This window comes from Lissotriton helveticus, chromosome 6 (genome assembly GCF_964261635.1).
Source record: "Lissotriton helveticus chromosome 6, aLisHel1.1, whole genome shotgun sequence".
NCBI classification, from domain to species: domain Eukaryota; kingdom Metazoa; phylum Chordata; class Amphibia; order Caudata; family Salamandridae; genus Lissotriton; species Lissotriton helveticus.
The window spans coordinates 651,206,663-651,227,950 of NC_136067.1; the positions used below are offsets into that span (position 1 = coordinate 651,206,663).

At 47.7% G+C, this 21,288-nt stretch overlaps 1 protein-coding gene across 4 annotated transcripts in view; it reads left to right on the plus strand.

Annotated features, from left to right (window-relative positions):
- TTK (TTK protein kinase) overlaps positions 1-21,288 on the plus strand; it is an 894,856-nt gene that overhangs the window by 287,398 nt on the left and 586,170 nt on the right. For all 4 annotated transcript variants that reach the window (XM_078648117.1, XM_078648119.1, XM_078648116.1 and 1 more), the window contains exon 10: positions 2,039-2,153. In XM_078648117.1, the coding sequence (XP_078504243.1) occupies positions 2,039-2,153 (115 nt within the window). The remainder of the gene's footprint in view (positions 1-2,038; positions 2,154-21,288) is intronic.

Here is a 21,288-nt window from a genome sequence, read left to right on the forward strand (position 1 = left end):
CGCCAGCAGTCCGTCAAGGATGAGTTCTTCTCGGTGTCTCTCGACTCCAGGATACAACTGCCTTCCTGCTCTGGGGCTCCTCGGTTATAGGTCTGGCGCCCTTTAATGTCTGGACCCTCGCACTGGGAGGTCGGGAGGTCCGGGATGAGGGAGTCCAGACACCCAGCAGGGGGGTGGAGCCAGCACCCAGGGAGGCTGGGGGCGATCGGCACCTGGCGGGGGAGAGCCATCGACACTTCTTTCTCCCATTAGCCTGCCAAGTGGTCCGTTCACCTCCTGGATGGATGGTGGTGCCGGGATGGCGGGGCCTGGCCGGGCCCAGGGTTGGGGTCGAGCTGAGGCCACGCGGCCGCGTGGTGTAGTGTCCAAGATGGCGGCTGGGCCGGGCAATGGGGCTGCCGGGGGCCCGGGCCCGTGACACAGAGATATCCGGGAGCAGGCGTCCCGGAGGGGACGGGTTGCGGGTTGCTTCTGCGGGTAGCCCCCGGAGAGCCGGTGTCTGGGCCCCGTCATGCGGGGAGGGAGCGAGCCCTTCGTGGGGCCTGTCCAACACTTTTCATAAGCAAAAAAGAGTGAAATAAGTGTCTGTAGAATTAGAGATGTTGTTTACCTTTGTCTACTCCCGATGTGAAAAGGAGATGTTTGACTGAAACAATCTAAACCAAATCAGTATGTCACCTCATTTTCCAACATCACGAGCAAAACTATGTAGTTAATCAGCATTCCTGTGAATCTACACGGGTGTCTGCTCCGAGCTCCCAATCTGTGCCAGGAGTGCTCATGGACTAATAGACGCAAGTTGTGAGCACAGGTGGTTTGAATGCTATAATAGAAGCATGGGATTTTTAAGAAATTGATTTATTCAAAACAGCAAAGGTAATTGCTCACAGACCATAGGCTTGTTGGGAATGTCCCATGGAGTAGTTGGGTAGATTATTGTGCACCTTTCCTTTTCTGCAATACCCAAGATATTTTGAAATTGTAAAAGCAGTGATGAACACTCATGCTTGCCTTCCATCTGACCAGGATTGTCTGCCAAATTCAAGGATGGTGTGCAGTCTACTGACAAATTTGCATTTTAAAGATATTCCATCATAGTCGTGCATTATTGAGCCTAGCAGCATGGCACCTGAATTGCGGCAATATGGAGAGCTGGACCTACTTCAGATTGTAGATGTTTTCTTTAGGAGCAGAATACAAAGTGCCTTACTTGAAAATATTCTACGTCTGTTGCATTTATAAATTCATTGTACTGTCAAGAGGAACACTTCTTATTTTCACCCCAAAACTTTGAAACACCAGGCTTGAATCTTATTTTTTTGTAGATTTATATGCTGGAACTCTTCTCAGTATTACGTTTTGTCATCACAGTCAGTAAAGTATCTTTAGATGGTCTTTGTAATGTATCACCTGTTAAGAATCTTGCTCCTTTTTGAGGTTTTAATGTTTTTCTTATAAGGTTGGTGCAGGAGTCAGTATTTAGGCCTATGTTGTGGAAGTCATACTTTTCAAAAAGCTTAACCTTTAGCATGAAGCGTTGTTTTGGTTGTTACTCAGTATCCGGAGCTACAGTAATTGTTTGCACCATGTAGCCTAAAATGTGAATTGTCATCTCAAATGGCACACTGACATCTTGCTTGGTAAATTTAGCTGTCTGTCAAATAAATGCAAGCATTTCTCAAGCAGGGTGTCCTGCCTGCCAAATCAAACAGTATGTCCTTGGGCAGGTTCAAGTGTCCTTGGATATTGAGTACAGGTAAGTAACTTTACCTTTTTGGTTAAATAGGGACCACCACTTTGTAGTTAGCCTTTCTTTTGAACGACACTGTGTAGTGATGGTTTATTTAGAAAGTGGAAACATGTAATATTTGCTGTATAAAAACTAATTATCACATTTAAATGTAAAAACAGGTGTCTTGTCTACTTCTAAAGGGTCATATGCTAATTGTCTGATAATTACTGATTCAGGAAAAATCATTTTATTTTGTTTGCAAGGGGACTATAGTTACCATTAACAGCAGAAATGTCTCTTTTACAGTTTGGTAAAGACACCATGCATGGTGTGACAAATCAAGACAACTTTGAGGTGCCAACTGAATCAACGTTAACGCTTTTAAACAAAACGGATTCAAGCACCACAGTGAAAGAAAGAGGTGATCTTGTTTTGAATTTCGGAACTTAATTTGTCATTGACATTTTATTCTTTTAGGAATTCCAGTGATAATGCAAGTGTGCTTACGCCCCATATACAGCTTACTATGGTGCAAAATGAAATTTTTTAATGGGCTATTTTCATTTACGTCCACCAGTTTAGAAATGTATATTTGTGTAGATGGACTGGTTTTTATAAAATGTTCAACCTAATTTTAGTAAGACACAAAGGTTCAGCATTTAAATGAAGTTAGCTAGTTTTCAAATAAAGGTTAATATTCCATTGTAAAAAAATATTTTTAATATGGTCTTCTCCCAAATAGCTAGCACAAATATTGCTTGATTTTTTTTTTGTATTCATTTATTTTTTAATAATCTAGGACTTTAACATTTTCAAAATAACTAATATTAATAATGAGTGAATCTTTATTAATGTTAACAAGAATTGCCTGCCTCCACTTATGTGTGGGACCTCAGAACATTTTAATGGGGATAGCCAAAACTCACTATTTTACATTTTCTTAAAATCGTGTATAAGTATTTTACCAGAGCACTTTGAAACCTTTGTTGACTAAATCCTGTTCTTGTTTGTAAAAGAGAAGCAATGAAAGTAAACTGTCTAACATGTGAGTATTTTTTCTTTTTTGCATGTAGAATCGCGAAACACAGGGCTCTGCCCTAAATCTATTTTTGACATATTTCATTTTTAGATAATTTTTGTCACATAACACTATGTTAAATTGTCTTTGTAAAGTAAAAAGTTTTTGACACAGGTCGGAGTTGTTTTTCATACTTGTGTTGATATGCTGCCAATCGTATTATTGAGCTCATGTCTGGCTTGAATGCTTTTTCCTATGTCTGGTCAATTTTGTTTTTGTGTGTCAAATGCACTTGGTCGGTATTCCCGTCCTGCAATATAGTTTTATTGAGTTGATCATCCTCTCTCTGCCTCGTGCCTCGATCCTTGTTTAATTCCTAGACTCTTGATTGTCAACAGTTGATGATGCAATTCCTAACTGAAGATCATCATTTTCTTTTCCTTTTTTTTACTTGAGCATGCAAGGAGGAATTTTGCATCATTCTCTTGACTGGCTCATCATTTGAACTGATCAGTTGATTACTGCTATCTGCAGACAGCATCTCAACAGTGGAAGATTAATGTGGAAGCATACTTTCTCAGTAAATGGCAGTGGGCTGTAGAACAAGCGTTTACGATACAATAGGTCTCACATTCACACACGTTTGAGCATTGGCATTGTAAATGACAATGCCTTTTATTTCTGTTTTGGGTTTTAAAACATAAATAAAAGGCATTGTCATTTACAATACTAATGGCTTAAACCCTCGCAAATGTGAGACCTATTGCATTGCAATAAAGGGCCTTCTTGACCGCTTGTTAGATTGTAAATATCAGAGCAAGAGACCGGCCTGCGACGTCTTCAAAGTAGGGATAAATAGTGCTGTTAAGATGATGTGTAAGTGTTGTAAGTTACACAGACACAAAGTGTGAAATGAGTTACATATGATCCAAGCTACAAACACTAACATCTGATAGAGACTACTTGCTGCGGATTCCTTAATGTAGAATTAACCCCAGGCGTGAGACTAGATCCACATTTTTTTTTGCCACAGCAACCTGGTTCGCGTCTTTTCTATCAGACCGTTCCTTTCAGGTGCATGCCCTCCCCGTTCTCGTCCAGTAGGCACCCTGTGGAGTGTGGGGTCCCGCAGGGCTCTGCGCTTAGCCCCACATTGTTTAATGTGTATGTCCGCCCCTTGGCTGTGTTGGCTCGAGATCGAGGAATTAGGCTGGTATCGTATGCTGACGATACTCAGCTTGTCTTCACTATCTCCAAGGACATTGAGCTAGACCAAATCAAATTCCAGGAAGACATCTTGGCCATCTCTAACTGGCTGTCCCAGAACTGTCTCCAGTTAAACTCCTCCAAAACAGAGGTACTTGTCATAGGCAAGGAAACTCAGAGCTGGAGCCATCATTGGTGGCCCTCCATATTAGGTCCTCCACCTATTCCTAAGGAGGTAGTAAAAAATCTGGGTGTGATGTTGGACAGCTCGCTCTCTTTAGAGTCACATGCCAAAAAAGTGGCGGGCACTTGCTATGGCCGCTTGCGTGCTCTTAAACCCATTCTTGGCTTCTTTGAGCCCCCCAATCGTCAGGTCATAGTCCAGGCGGTAGTCTTATCCCATCTAGACTACTGCAATGTTCTTATGCTGGGCTCTAACCCGACGGTGATTAACAGACTACAGAGAGCTCAGAATGCGGCTGCCCGTACTCTGTTCGCCTTGCCTAAAACCTGCCATATCTCCCCGATTCTTAGACGCTTGCATTGGTTGCCTATAAAACAACGCATCCAATTTAAAACTTTATGCATTACTCATAGAATCTTGTATACTTCGGTCCACGAATTCTGCAGGGACTCTGTACTCTTTATGCCCCCACACGCACTCTCCGCTCAGCAGATCTATCTCTCGCTGGCACAATCAAAATCCGGAGAAGTAGAGCTGGTGGCCGCTCTTTCAGATACCTAGCCCCGAAGCTATGGAATTCGATCCCCCTAAAAGCTCGGGCTACCACGAATCACATGCTCTTCAGAAAACAGATTAAAACCTGGCTGTTCTCCTCTATCTAGCTTTCTCTCACTGGTCGCGTTCTTGTATTTCTTGTTATGTCCATAAGCGCTGGGACGCCCCGTTGCTGGGGTAGCCATGCGCTATACAAGCAAAATTAACATAACATAACATCCCTGCGTGCCAGGGGGATGGCATCACGCGACTCCGCCCAGGCGTTTTCCGCATACGTGAAGTCAGCGAGGTCACATAAGTCCCACCCCGGCGTACCTACGTCACTTTATTTTTCCTCGTGCAACGCAGATCCGGTTCATGCTCCGGGCCTGTTTAGGCCTTTCCCTTCGTCTTGTGGACGCCTGATGTCGGCGACGGAACCTCACCTCATTTGCATGTGGTGCTCGGGGGAAGATCACGGCTCCACTGATTGCAAGGCATGCCAACAGTTGAAGCCAAAGTCGCGGCGGGACTGCCGGATGAAACTTCTGTCAGCTAGTCTGTCCAGATCGGCTTAGTCACCTCGATCAGCTTTTGCGGAAGGTTTTCGAAGCAGCCTTCATCATCCTCATCCCTCTCCTATGCCGCAAGAGTGTCGCTCCCCATTCGGTAAGTGTCGCAGTTTGTCCCCGAGGGCTGGTTTCCGGCCTATTGGGGGCGTGGGCTCGCCGCGGGTGATGCGGCCCACGTATCATCCCCATATCTGTTTCCCGGTGAGGGGGGGGGGCATCGAGAGCACAGATGGAGACATAGGCGGCGACTTTGCAGGCCTCGCTGGTTTCTCCTCCTCCTCCTTCCCTTCCTGGGAAGTCTGTTCAGATCCAGGCTTGGAGGATGTGGTGCCGTTGGGGTGCGTCCCTTCGGACCACGACGCCTCTGCTTCGCCACAGACTCCTGCGGGAATCCCTGTGGTGCCGCGGGAGATCGCCGGGCCTCGGGTCGCTTCCCCGAGCCCCTCTCGGTCCTATGAACAGGCGGCGATCTTGTCTGAGGCCGAGTTGACGCCGCTACGGCGCCAGCAGCTGCTGGCCCTGGCGGCGCCACAGGGGTCGGTAGACCCCACTTGTCCCATCATGGATCAAGGCTGGCGGGGGATCCCTCTCATCCCTCCCCGGACCCATCTCGTCCCTCCCTTTGCCACGTCGGAGGTCGAGTCGACCGTGGCGGCGTCACAAGGGTCGACTGGCCCCTCTCGCCCCCTCATGGGTCGAGGCTGGCGGCGGACTCCTTGTCGCTCCCCGGGTCCCTCTCGTCCATCCGCGCAGGCGGCTGCCTCGTTGGAGGTAGTCTGCGGCGTTCTGGCACCGTCCCTTAGCCAGCTCGGCTCTGGCCCAGTCCCGGTCTCCTGCGCCGTGTGGTGTGGAGGAGGCCTGTCCGGCGTCTCCTTTGGCGTCAGACAACGATGACGTCCTGCCTCAGGTTGCGGACTCTACAGCTCCGGACAGGCGTCGGTGCGTGGACTCTTCTTCAGACGTCCTCTCTTCCCCGGAGGTTGGGCGCCTGCTGGTGTCATCCTCGCCGGAGACGTGCCGCCGGGTCGTGGCTTTTTCCCCAACGTCATGAATGGACGGCTCCTCGCCGCGGTTTTCGCCGGAGGAGGCACAGGTCCCCCACTCGACGGTCCCTCTCTCATTTCTGGACTTGGTCCTTCCCCGCTCCGCTTGGCTTAGGGGACGGCCGCCTTAGCTTGCAGCCGACTCCTATGGAGGAGCTGCTTTCCCCACCGCGGGGCCCTACGAAGGCGGGTGCGGCCTTCGCTCGCTCTGTTTCCATGGCTGTGGGAATTTTGCGCATGGGTGATCCGGTTGCCTATTCCCCCGGCGATCATCTTCTGGAAGTTCTCCACCAGGGCTCTGGTGGGAGGAAGCTGCTGCTTCCCTTTGAGGGTTCGCTTCATTTTTCTCTGACGGGGGCTTCGGGGCGCCCCTCCACTGGGGTTCCGATGCCCCAACACCTTCTGCACCTTCCAGCACCATGTGACCCGGTGTGCCTTTCCCTCCACCCCTCTACCTCAAGCCCCCTTTTGCGGACTGCCTTTTACCTCCCTGCCGCCGCTGTTGTCTCCACCATCAAGGGAGACCCGCTGACTGGACTCTTGGGATCGCGATATGTTTGCTTCGACCAGTGCGGGCTATTAACACTTTGTGTGTTGGCTAGGGCCACCTCTTGTTTGTGGAACTCGGCGTAGTCCCTTATATCCGCCTCTTCTCAGGAGGTTGCTGGGGTTAATTTGCGGCACCATGCGTTGGATGGCAGGGAGCTGGCAGCGTTTATTCTTCGCTCCGCTCTAGACATCTCAGAGGTGCTTGGTCGTGCCATGGCTTGTTCGGTTGCCCTTCGCCGCCATGCTTAGCTTTGGGACATTGTGTTCCTGGAAAATGTTCGGGAATGGCTAGTGGATCTTCCCTTCGATGACACTCTTTTGCTCCTCCTCCTCCTCTTCCTCCACCTCCTCCTTCTCTCTTTCTCTCTCTTTCTCTCTTTCCCTCTCTTTCCCTCTTTTTCCCCCTCTTTCCCCCTCTTTCCCCCTCTTTCCCCCTCTTTCCCCCTCTTTCCCCCTCTTTCCCCCTCTTTCCCCCTCTTTCCCCCTCTTTCCCCCTCCGCATCGTGGCTCCAATTCTGCTTCTTTTTGGATCATGTGTGCTGAACCCTCTCTGAGGTGGGTCTGAGACCTTCTTCGCCCTCATGTTCTCTGTCCTGAGGGCTGAGATGGTTTTTGTGTTCCATCTTTCAGGTGCTGCCTGCCCGGCCTTCCTGAGTGCCCGGGCTACTCTTCCTGCTTCCTACTGCTTTATTGCTGTTGGCGCCGTTTTGTCTTACGGCTGTGGTGGGCTCAGCTGCCCTCTTCGCGGGGTGTGTTCCCGGTGGGGGGAGGGGGCTTGCCTTCTCTATTTCCTCGTCTCCTTAGAGCCTCTAGGTTGATCTTCCTCTTCCTTGCCTTGGTCTTGGATGGAGGTTCTGTTGCCTTGTAGGGGCGTGTTTCCTCTGTTGAGTGTGAACGGGCTTTCTCTTCTTTCTTCTTCTTTTCTTCTTCCCACACCCCCCTTGGGGTCAGCGGTGTTCTGCTTGTAGGGATTCCCCTTGCCTGGGGGACGGGGCTCCTCGCTCTGTCCGTTGGACTAGTCCCCTTTGAGACCCTCTGTTCTGTCCAGTCTGGTGGGGTCCTCTCGCTAACCCTCCTTCCCCGTGGGTATGGCTAGGGTATCCATTCTACATTAAGGAATCTGCAGCTATTAGTCTCTATCAGATGTACGAGTTACTTACCTTTGGTAACGATGTATCTGGTAGAGACGATTCTAGCCGCAGATTCCTTCATGCCCCGCCCTTCCTCCGCATTCTGCAAGGACCCTTGGTTGGTCTTCTGCACTCGCCTCCAGGTGGGTGGCTATGTCTTCCGTGAGTGCATTCTTTCGCTCTTTTGACAGGATGATTTGTCTTGTTTCTTTCCTCCTCTTGGCACATTGGAGGTTGGGTTTATAGGTACTCTTGTGCCCCTCTGCTCTGGTTGCTCCAGGATTGGGGCTTGCCTTCACTCTCTTCCCTCCCCTCCCTCTCCCCTTTTATTACTATGGGTTCTGGCCCCTCTGCTAACCTCTGGATTGGGGTCATCTGGCCGTGCCTTTGCCCTTTGTTCCTTTGCGGGGTTGTCGCACTCTGTGCTGGGGTTGCCTTGACGGTTTGTCGTTCCTGTTTGTCTTCGAACTAGTTCCCCTTCGTTGTTCTTAGTTGGGGTTGTAGTCCAGCTACATTTTGTCATGACATTTTGCATATGTTCCTTGTCTCCGGAGGGGCTGTCTACATACTCTGAGGGTGGCTGCTCAGGGTTGTGCGCTGTTTCTTCTTTTCCCTGCCTTTGGGTACTGCAGTGTTGACACTGCTCCTTATGGTGTTGTTCGTCACCGTCCTTTTTGTGTTCCAATTTTTCTGCTCTTTCGCACACTGTTCCCATACTCACACAGTTTGTCTGATGGCTCCGCGTTGTGGCGCAGAAAAGTTCTCTGAAAGAAAACTGACTTAGTCGCGCCGGGGTGAGACTTATGTGACCTCGCTGACATCACGTATGCGGACAACGCCAGGGTGGAGTCGCGTGATGCCGCCCCCCCTGGCGCGCAGGGATGCTGTGGAAACATTTTTCCGAATCCAGTCTCACGCCTGGGGATAATTCTAAGTCAAGGAATCTGCGGCTAGAATCGTCTCTACCAGATACATCGGTACCGAAGGTAAGTAGCTTGTACAAAGCGATCCCAACACCTTTCGCTCTATGATTACACTGTTGCGGCTCAGGAGGAAGAGCGGTAGGGGGGCTATATCCTCCCCTCTCCTTGATTTGAGTTTGTAGTGCGTCATTGCCTAATGTCATTACTATCTTTGAACTAATAAAAAAACACTCCAGCTGTAGTAGGACCTGGGCTTCCCCTCCTGGTGCAGGGCGGGATGTGCTTTATGGCAGGCATGGAGGGAGGGACAGACTCTAATGCAGCTCCGGCCTCATACAGTGCCTGCTATTACTAGTGTGTGAGAGGCCCTGACGTGGTTTTATTAGTTTTGTTGGTGGTATTGGTTTTGGTGGTGGAGGTGGTATTGGTAGTGGTGATGGTATTGGTAGCGGTATTGGTAGCGGTGGTGGTAGCGGTATTGGTAGCGGTGGTGGTATTGGTAGCGGTGGTGGTATTGGTAGCGGTGGTGGTATTGGTGGTGGCGGCATTGGTGGTGGTGGTTGTATTGTACATGGCGGTATTGGTATTGGTCGTGGTGTTATTGGTGATTTTGGTATTGTTGTTGGTATTTGTATTGGTGGTGGAGGTGGTGGTACTGGTAATGTTGGTGGAATTGGTGTTGGTGGTGGTGGTACTCTTATTGGTGGTGGTGGTGGTACTGGTATTGGGGGTATTGGTGGTGGTGATATTGGTGGTGGTGATATTGGTGGTGGTGATATTGGTGGTGGTGGTACTGGTACTGGTGGTGGTATTAGTGGTGGTGGTGTCAATAAAAAAGGTTTTTGAAAACAACCCGTCGGGTGACTTTAGTGCAGATGACCTGAAACACAGATGTGCTGTTGGCTTCAGCCCATTAGCACAGGATTATGTGCTATCTGGAATTCACATGACTTAATTTGCTAATCATTTCTAAATCATTTACGGGGGCAGCTGTGCTGCTTACAAATACACAAGCGGTTTCAGCTGAAGCAGCGTATGTCTGACATGCAGCAAGAGAAACTCAATAACGTAAATGGTGTGTTCGAGGCATATGAGCTGCAGATTGTACACTTAGCAATAGATCGCCACCTGATGTTGGGCTCGGATGATTGCAGGTTGTTGTCTTCTTGGAAGAAGTCTTTGTAGTCACGAGATAGGTGACTCCTCCCTTGGACAATACTGCGCATGGTCATCGACTCCATCCTCAGATTGTTTTTTTCCGCCACTGGGTGTGGATGAAAGTTTTCCGCTCCGGCTAGAAAACACTTTTTCTGCATTTTCGAAGCGTGAAACTTTAGATAATCTTCTTTGACATCGAATAGACTTTTCGACATCACCAGCTACATCCCGGTGCGTCGACGCGGGCCTTTGGGCCTATCGGCGCCGTACGGCCTACGCCTCATGGACAGAACTCCATTCAAAAGATGCCCGGTATGTCGAGCAAAATTCCCTCATAGCGACCATCACGAGGTTTGCAACCTCTGTCTCTCGCCAGAACAAGACGAGTTGACCTGCACAGCCTGTGCCTCCTTCCGATCGAAGAAGACCATTCGGGATCGGAGGGCCCGTCGACACGAGATGAGATCAGCACCAGCACCGGAGGCCATCTTTGAGGAGGAGATCGTCGAAGAGGACGTCTCCGAGGACGAGGATTCACTCGAAGATATCTCCGAGGACGAGGCTCCACTCGTCGCCGAGGAAGACTCGCCTGATCTCCAGATCATATCGGGAGCAGAGGACTCGGACGATTCGATTCCATCTCGACAACCCGTGAGTACCTCCTGCCCCTGCACAACAAACACTACCCAAACAAAAGACAACGATCAGCACTCCGCCCATGGGGCCCAATCGAGACCGAAATTTACCCTCCGACGCCCCGCCTTCGGGCTCGGCTCCGAAGAAAAAGACTACGCCTTCCGGTGCCTCGGTGCCAATTCCACCTCCTCCATTGGCACCGAAACATCCTTCGACACCGAAGGACTCGTCAACACCGAAGCCAAAACACCCTTCGGCACCCGAACCAAAAGACACATCGGTGCCGAAGCCAGGAACCGTACCGGACCCGAAAGCTTTGACTCTGAGAACCTCCGGTTCCAAAAATAAGGAAGGGAAGATAGATTCCGGCGCAGCAGGCCCAGCAAAACCTGTCTCCACGCCAAAATCTTCAATATCGGTACCAAAGACTCCAGACAAGCCTAAACCACCTTCGGCACCGAAAAAATTGCCACAGGACTCAATTACTCCTCCTAAGGCAAAGAACACTAAGCAATCCCTATCGGCACCGAAAAAATTGACGCCGAGGAAGATTATAGAAGCGGAAGATCTGTTTAGACCTAGACAGAAAAAAGTCCATATGAATCCAAAAACTGGACATGTGGAAGCAATTCCTTATAAAACAAGCATTTGCAATGCAATAGATCTCGCAATAGGTAAGTTTGAGCTATTGGTCTTGTTAAAGAGCAAAAATGTTATGTTTTGGATTTGAAATTAGTTAAAGTAATAATTTTCTCATTTACAATGTTAATAGTTCAACCAATTTCAAGTGTGACACCTATAACCTGTGTTCCGCTGAGTGATGTTGTGGTGTTGGTGAGTGGTGCTGTGGTGGTGCTGAGTGATGCTGTGGTGGTGCTGTGGTGGTGTAGAGTGATGTTGTGGTGGCGACGAGTGATGCTGTGGTGATGCGATAGAGTGAGTGTGATAGATAGATAGAGGTTGGGCGATAGAGTGAGGGGGATAGATTGATAGAGTGAGGGTGATAGAGATATAGACCGATAGAAGGGTGATAGATAGATACACAGATAGTCTATTTATGTTGCATTGAGTAGAGTGTAATTATGAGGTGTGTAATTATATGGCAATGAGTGGTATTATTTTGAGTGTATTTACGTCGCATTGAGAAGACTGTAATTATGTGGCATGTAATAGTCTGGCACTGATTTTTAAAAAAGGGCAGTGTATATTGTATTCAGTAGAGTGTGATTTTGTTGTGTGTAATTATGTGACAATGAGTGGAATTTGGAGTGTATGTTGCATTGCTTGCAGTGTAAATATGTAGCGTGTAATGTTGTACTGAGTGGTAATATGGAGAGTGTTGCATTGAGTATAGTATAATTATGTGGTGTGTAATTATCTGGCACTGAGTGCTATTTGGAGTGTCTGTTGCATGGAGTGCAGTGTAATTATGTAGCGGATAAATATGTGGCACTGAGTGGTATTGCGTGGAGTGTGTTTTGCATCAAGTAGAGTTTAATTATGTGGTGTGTAATTATGTGGCACTGAGTTGTATTTGGAGTGTATGTTGCATATAAGTATGTGGTACAAAAGGGGGTGGTGATGGACGGAGCATCTGAACCAATCAAACACTCACACCCAGTCAAAAGATCTGGGTTTGATCCATCACCGTTCTTTAGCCCACTCTGCCACCCCAGTTCAGACATGGCTATATGCAAATCAGTCTGACCCTGTGCCTCATGGGAACAGTGCAGCCCGAACTGCCAAGCCATGCCTTCCCTGGACCGGAAACAAGCTTCCGAGGACCGGTTTCTGGCATTCCAGCCGTCTTCAGCCCGGCTTGCTTGAATCCAGTGGCAAAGTGAGCAAGGGACTCACGTCTGAGCATACCCTGCCACACTTATGGCCGCCAAAAGCGGTACAAAAGGCGGTGGTGATGGACGGAGCATCTGAACCAATCAAACACTCACACCCAGTCAAAAGATCTGGGTTTGATCCATCACCGTTCTTTAGCCCACTCTGCCACCCCAGTTCAGACATGGCTATATGCAAATCAGTCTGACCCTGTGCCTCATGGGAACAGTGCAGCCCGAACTGCCAAGCCATGCCCTCCCTGGACCGGAAACAAGCTTCCGAGGACCGGTTTCTGGCATTCCAGCCATCTTCAGCCCGGCTTGCTTGAATCCAGTGGCAAAGTGAGCAAGGGACTCACGTCTGAGCATACCCTGCCACACTTATGGCGGCCAAAAGCGGTACAAAAGGGGGTGGTGATGGACGGAGCATCTGAACCAATCAAACACTCACACCCAGTCAAAAGATCTGGGTTTGATCCATCACAGTTCTTTAGCCCACTCTGCCAGACCCATAAGTGTGGCAGGGTATGCTCAGACGTGAGTCCCTTGCTCACTTTGCCACTGGATTCAAGCAAGCCGGGCTGAAGACGGCTGGAATGCCAGAAACCGGTCCTCGGAAGCTTGTTTCCGGTCCAGGGAAGACATGGCTTGGCAGTTCGGGCTGGACTGTTCCCATGAGGCACAGGGTCAGACTGATTTGCATATAGCCATGTCTGAACTGGGGTGGCAGAGTGGGCTAAAGAACGGTGATGGATTAAACCCAGATCTTTTGACTGGGTGTGAGTGTTTGATTGATTCAGATGCTCCGTCCATCACCACCCCCTTTTGTACCGCATATAAGTATGTGGCACAGAGTTGTATTTGGAGTGTATGTTGCATTGAGTGCATTGTAATTGTGGCGTGTAATTATGTGGCACTGAGTGGTATTTGGAGTGTATGTTGCATTGAGTGTAGTGTAATTATGTGGCATTTATTTATGTGGCACTGAGCGGTATTTGTAATGTATATTGCATTGTTCGGAGTGTAATTATGTGGCACTGAGTGGTATTTGGAGTGTATGTGGCATTGAGTGCATTGTAATTATGTTGTGTGTAATTTGTCTGGCACTGAGTGGTAATTGTAGTGTATGTGGCATTGAGTGTATTGTAATTATGTGGTGTTTTATTATGTGGCACTGAGTGGTATTTGGAGTGTATGTTGCATTGAGTGCAGTGTAATTCTGTGGTGTTTAATTATGTGGCACTGAGCGGTATTTCTAATGTATGTTGCATTGATTGCATTTTAATTATGTGGCACTGAGTATTATTTGGAGTGTATGTAGCATTGAGTGCTGTGTAATTATGTGGTACTGAGTTGGATTTTGAGTGTATGTTGCATAGAGTGCAGTGTAATTATGTGTAGACAGAGAACGTTACCTCTTGTGTGAGAGTGAACCTCAGTACCCTGTGAGTGAAACTGATGCTATGAGTTCCCTGCATGCATGAGAAACGTGCAATCTCGGCTGCCTCCTGCGTGTAATGATTGTACAGTGCACTGCTGCGTCTGTGGACTTGAAATAGGGTTTAATTAGAGGTATGTGAGCTGTGTGTATATGGTCTTTTTGGACCCCAAGGACCGATGGAGGCACAAAGTGAAATGTTATTACATTTTCTATGAAATATCAAAATATCCCTCAAACACTGTTGCACATGAACTATGATATGAGCTCATGTCAGTGCCAACATAGACATGCTGGATGCTTGGAAGGAAGGGTGCGTGAGGGGGTTTGGATGGGGTGACAAATATTGAAGCCAGCTACATTCTCTTCTGTCACTGCCTATTTTGTTTTGTTTGTTTATTTTGAGTATGTAATGTGTGTGTGTGTGTGTGTATCACCTATTTACATTGCCCTGTGATTATTTATTTTTCCTTGTGCATTTCGTGTCTTTATCTTTCATTTTGTGTTCATCATCTGTTTGCACTGATTTGTGGCTGTCCGGATTTGAGTCTGTGTTTTGTGCCTATATGAATCTCGGTGTGAGAGAGAGGGTGGGGAGGCAACGAGAGAGAGAGCGCGCGTGTGTGTTTTCATGTCTCTCTTTCGGTACCACGGAAAGATGCAAACAGTAATTGGCTGCCTTTGAAACGGAGCCTGGTTGTGGAGTGGAGGGAGGGGGTGACCGCTGGAGGTACGAACCAGCTGTAATACGGGAGAGCTGAGGGGGAGGCGAGGGTCGTGCAAGGAGCTAGGCAGAGCATGGCGAAAGGGAGAGACTACAAGATTGTTTAACGAGGGAAAGAAAAACGCCAGTGGGGATTGGGTGGGTGTTCTGAATTCGGTTTTCATTTGAGAAACTCAGATCACTGCATGTGGTTTTAGTGTTGTGACCTGGATAAGAAGTGTGGGGGAGGGGCGCTCGAGCGCGGACTGTTACATAAAAAATGCTGTGGGTCTTTAATATAGCACACATCACAAACTGAATTGCCTACTAGTACTTGAGCAATGGCCGGTGCTATTTCTCCACATTATGTCACTTTTTATATTATCTTAAGAGTTAAAAGTAAGAGTCCACGCTTCAGGAAACAGGACCTGCTGCCTGTAGGTTATACATTTCGCTGAAGAAAGCGCTCAACACCATCGACATATACATACAGATTGCAACTCCGCTCTACAGACGCCTGCCGGGCGCACTCGCGCACTTTATGAACACCGGTACGGTTGGAGAGTCCCCGCCAGAATCTGGTAGGACAGTTGGTATGGAGGCCCTGGCGACTGACCCTACCACTCCCACCCCGTAATGGCCCCCCAAGCATGTCCTGAGGTGTGAAGATGGTCTTTGAATGCCGTTTACAGTCTTCCACATAGTTTTCTGGTGTGAGAGCTGGGGACAACTGGTTTGGGGTGCCATAAACTCGCCCGTGAGGTGTGAGCTCCCCCTCCCTGTGTCTTTTTTTCATGGAAAGCTGACTCGCAGAATCCCTCGCCCCGTTCAAAAATATTTCAGCGATTTGTTTTGGTTCTGGCTGATGGGGCCTCAGCCATAAATGAAAGATAAAGGGAGAGACTGCGGCATGGAGCGCAAGGCAGAGGGGGGCTGTAGAGGGGAGAGAGCACGCAAGGGGGGGGGCATACAGTCAAAGAGAGAGAGACCGGCAGCAGACTCAGGAGAGAGCACGCGCATGGGAGGGGTAGAGGAGAGAGACAGTCAAAGAGAAAGAGAAGCTGAGACAGGCAGTCACAAAGAGAGGCAAGCCAGGCAGTGGTTAGTGAGAGAGACAGAGACAGGTAGTGGAGTGAGATAGAAGCATAAAGAGAGGAGCGAGGCCAAGTAGAAAAGACAGGCAGACAGAAGGTCAATGGAAGAAAAAGAGAGACAGGCGGTCAAAAAAAGAAAGCGAGAGACATTCAGCGCAAGAAAAACGAGCATAACCTGATTCTGGGCAAATCACTTAATGTCCCGGCCCTAAACAAAAAAAATGAATGTGTCTTACCGAGATAGAACTGGTGCTCCTGTAAAGTGCTCTGATATCTTCGGATCGAGTTTGCGCTATACAAAACTGCTACAGCTATGGTGAATGCCATCCTAGGGTAAAAGCTGCGTCAGTATACAACTCCTTTTGCGAGCACAGCAACAGTTGTCAGCTCATGTACGCAGCCCCATTGTGCGGCTACTGCAACTGCGGACAGCTCTATTGTGTTGGAGTTACACAAATAAATCTCTTTTGTCTCATCCCTTCTACTGTGGACGTTTCCATATTGTCAACACGGACCCGATATGTACTTTACCAAGTCTGGAAGGGCAGATCTTTGGAATTGTCAGCAAGTCAGGTATAAACGTCAAAGGGAGGGAATCGGACCTTTCCTGACGAAGCAAGGCTGAATGAAGACAGGAGCATGCCCGTGTATTGTCTGGGGACAGATACATACCAATTTAAAAGCAATTCTGCGGACCTTAGACTGGGCTACCGGAATTATGCGATTTTGTGGCCGTGGTGGCTTTCGCAAAAAATAATGCATGTGTCGTAGTTTCCATATAATCTGTCACACTCGGCATAACCTGCAGATTTGAACAAAAAATCTTTCTAGCTCAAACAGATCAACACTTACAAAACAAGTAATGGCAGCCTGGTTGGGGAGTGCAGGCGGGGGGGCGGGGAGTGAAGCCTGTGGGAGGCTGATGCCTTTGATGTGTGCCTTCAAGGCAGGAGGTGTCTACATGGGCTGGGGGGAGTAGAAATGCGAGTCACGGCCTGCGGCTGTGAAAAGTGAAGTGAATAATTAGGGGAGGAGAACTGGCAGAGGCGGGCCAAGCGCACGCTGGGGAAGCCTGTGGATGGGAGGCTGATGTCTTTCATGTTGTGAAATGCGCGTGCTTGTGGTCACGTGATTCTCGTGAACTGTTGGAAATCCACTTTTTGAGAGCCTTGGGTTTAAGTCTTGGTTTAGCGGTGGTTTAGCGGCATTAGACTCGCATATTCATTCCTGCGGAATGGAGTAGGCGAGACCTAAAAAGACCAGCAGACACACCACTTCCACCTGTGGTTCCTGCCAAAAAGGATTGTGCAACTTCTCCAATGCACCCTCCCTCTCCTTCACCTTCTTCCTCTCCTATTACTCCATATATTGAACCTATAACTTCTCCTGCTCAATCTCCTGCATCATCACACCACACTGACGAGGAGTATGATTTAGGTGGGGGGGGGATGATGTACCAGAACCACATACATACCCTTTAGATGAGGATGTCAATCCAGAATATCCCAAGGATGACGATGCATATAATTTTCAACCAAACAATGCACCAGACATCCCTGATCCTCAGTACTACCCAACAAAACCTTCCCCTCCAGAGGATAGTATTGGGTTTAATCATTTATTAAACAGAGCTGCACTTTACCATGGGGTTTCAATGCACTCTGATGCCATTGAGGAGGATTTCTTATTAGACACTTTTGAAAAGTCACAAAGGTCTACTCAAATATTACCCATGATCAAAGGAGTCATTAAACATGCTCCAGAGATTTTTAAAGATCAAGTACGGTGTAGGGTGCTAAATCCCAGAATAGAGAAAAAGTATAGACCAGCACCAGCTGATCCAGTCTACATTAAGGGACATCTGCCACTAGACTCTTTGATAGTGTCAAATGCACGTAAAAGAGCCAATTCCCAAACTTCTGGTGACACCCCCCCGCCTGACAAAGAATCCAAGATTATTGATGCGTCAGGGAAACGGATTGCTGCGCAAGCAACAAACATATGGCGCATAGCAAACACACAAGCCTTACTCTCACGCTACAACAGGGCTCATTACGACCAACTGGAAAAATTAATGGAACACCTGCCAGATCAACATAAAGATCACGCAGCAGAGCTCTTACAGGAAGGCAAATTAATATCTAATGCTTCAATTACATGCGCACTAGATGTAGCTGACACAGCATCCAGAGCAGTTAACACTAGTGTTATTCTCAGACGTCATGCATGGTTACACATTTCAGGTTTCAAACCGGAAGTACAAACTACCATCCTGAACCAGCTTTTCAACCAGAACCAATTGTTCGGGCCGGAAGTAGATAACACACTAGAAAAGATGAAGAAGGACACGGACACTGCTAAGTCTATGGGTGCATTACAATCCACCCAGACTAGAAGTTCTTTTCGACGCTCCTCTTATAGAGGAGGCTCCAAGCAGACCGGCACAGATACCACATCTTTTAAGACACACACACACAAACCTCCTCTAATGAAGGTTACTTTAGAGGAGGATACAGAGGCAACAACAAGAAGGGAAGAGGTAGAGGTAATAACACCAACCGCTCCTCTTCCACTCCCAAACAGTGACTTCCCTCTGCCTCCCCTACAGCATTCCTCTCCTGTGGGGGGCAGACTATCACATTTCCTACCTGTCTGGAATTCCATCACAACAGACAGGTGGGTAAGACAGATTATCCAACATGGCTACTGCCTAGAACTCACAGCAACCCCCCCAAACATACCATTCAGGCAGCGTCCAATGTCCGCAGAACACATAACTCTGCTTCAACAGGAAGTTCTAGCACTTCTAGAAAAAGATGCTATTCAAGTGGTCCCTTTACATGAACAAGGAACAGGAGTCTACTCCCTGTACTTCTTAATACCCAAAAAGGACGGGACATTGAGACCAATTCTCGACCTCAGGCCCCTCAACCACTACATACAATCAGATCATTTTCACATGATCACTTTACAACAAGTACTCCCATTACTAGAACAGGGAGATTTTCTTTCAACACTAGACCTAAAGGACGCCTATTTTCATGTTCCTATACATCCTGCGCACATGAAGTATCTAAGATTTGTCATACAAGGACAACACTATCAGTTCAAAGTCCTTCCATTCAGGGTCACAACAGCACCACGAGTGTTTCCAAAGTGCTTAGCAGTAGTAGCAGCACATCTCAGAAGACAACAGATACATGTCTTCCCTTACCTCGACGACTGGCTCATAAAAGCAAGATCATTCAACCAGTGTGTACAACACACAAAACAAACGATTCAAACATTACACGACTTAGGATTTACGATGAACTACACCAAGTCGCACCTAGAGCCTTGCACGTTCATCAATATCTAGGAGCTACCATAGACACATCGGCAGCTCTAGCGTATCCCAGTCAAGCCAGGATTCAAAGCATTCAGAACTTAGTCTCCCTTTTTCAATGCCAACACGCTCTTCAAGCCACAGTGTTCATGCAACTAATGGGCATGATGGCGTCTTGCATCTTCATAGTTCCTCATGCAAGACTGCAAATGCGCCCACTACAAGAGTGTCTAGCACAACAATGGAATCAGGCTCAAGGTCAGCTCACAGACCTGGTGTTGGTGTACAGCCGTACTTATCGCTCTCTGCAATGGTGGAACACCAAACACTTGACAAAGGGACGGCCGTTCCTAGACCCTATTCCACAAATAGTGCTCACGACAAATGCATCCCTCACAGGATGGGGAGCCCATCTCTTGCATTATACCACACAAGGGCAATGGAACAACCAACAGAAACAGTTCCACATCAACCATTTAGAGTTGCTAGCAATTTTCCTAGCACTCAAAACATTTCAAGTACAAGTACAAAACAAAGCTGTTCTAATCCGGACGGACAATGTGACAGCCATGTATTATGTACAAAAACAGGGGGGGGGGGACTCTCTGCAACTGTCCCAGCTTGCACAGAACATTTGGAGATGGGCCATCCCTCAAAACATACACCTGACAGTAGAACACCTTCCAGGAATTCACAATCAGATAGCAGATCTGTTGAGTCGTCAGTCACAACAGATTCAAGAATGGGAGCTGCACCCACAAGTTCTCCAACCATTCTTCCAAAGGTGGGGGCATCCACAGATAGATCTGTTTGCCACCCACGAAAACGCAAAATGCCCAACCTTCGCCGCCAGGTTTCCACACCCACGATCGGAGGGAAATGCGATATGGATGAAATGGTCAGGCAGATTTGCGTACGCTTTTCCGCCTCTCCCACTCATTCCACTAGTAGTGCGCAAGCTCAGACAACAGTCTCTCAAACTAATACTAGTGGCCCCCACATGGACATGTCAGCCGTAGTTCACCACGCTACTAGATCTCTCACTGGTTCCACATGAAAAATTACGGCTCACGCCATCCCTGTTAACACAGAACCATGGAGAGATAAGGCACCCAGAACCAAACCAACTGAATTTGGCGATCTGGCTCCTGAGGTCTTAGAGTTTGGCTACTTAAACCTACCACAAGACTGTATGAATATAATTAAAGAAGCTAGAAGACCCACTACCAGAGCATGTTATGCTGCTAAGTGGAAAAGATTTGCAATATACTGTAACAACAATAACATTGATCCACTGGATGTTTCCATCTAAAATATTATTTGCTACCTTCTACACCTACAAAGGTCCAATTTGGCTTATTCTTCAATATGCCTGCATCTAGCAGCAATTGCAGCCTATTTACAAAATAGACAGCATCTATCTCTCTTTAGAGTACCTGCAATAAAAGCTTTTATGGAAGGATTAAAACGAATAATCCCACCTAGGTTACCACCTGCACCAGTATGGAACCTAAACGTGGTCCTTACAAGACCTATGGGTCCACCTTTTGAGCCTTTACACAAGTGTGAACTGCAATTCCTAACATGGAAAACTGCTTTCCTTGTTGCCATTACCTCTCTCAGAAGAGTGAGTGAAATACAAGCATTCACAATAGAAGAACCATTTTTTTCAAATACACCCTAACAAAGTGGTTCTTAGACTCAATCCAAAATTCCTGCCAAAAGTCATTACTCCTTTTCACCTTAACCAATCGGTAGAGTTACCAGTGTTTTTTCAAAAACCGGACTCTGTTGCAGAAAGGGCTGTACACACCTTAGATGTTAGAAGACCTCTACTATACTACACAGACAGGACTAAATCCTTCAGAAAGACAAAACAACTATTTGTATCTTTATCTCCCCCACACAAAGGCAATCCCATCTCTAAAGGAGGAATTGCCAGATGGATTGTAAAGTGTATTCAAATATGCTATCAAAATGCTAAACGTACACTAACAGTTCCTCCTAGAGCGCACTCCACTCGCAAACTAGGAGCCTCTATGGCTTTCTTAGGAAACATCCCATTAGAGGACATATGCAAGGCAGCAACATGGTCTACAATACACACCTTCACTAAACACTATAGTGTTGATGTGCAAGCCAAGCAGCAAGCTGCAGTAGGCCAAGCTGTCCTTAAAACACTATTTCAGTATGCTGCAACGGATACAAGCG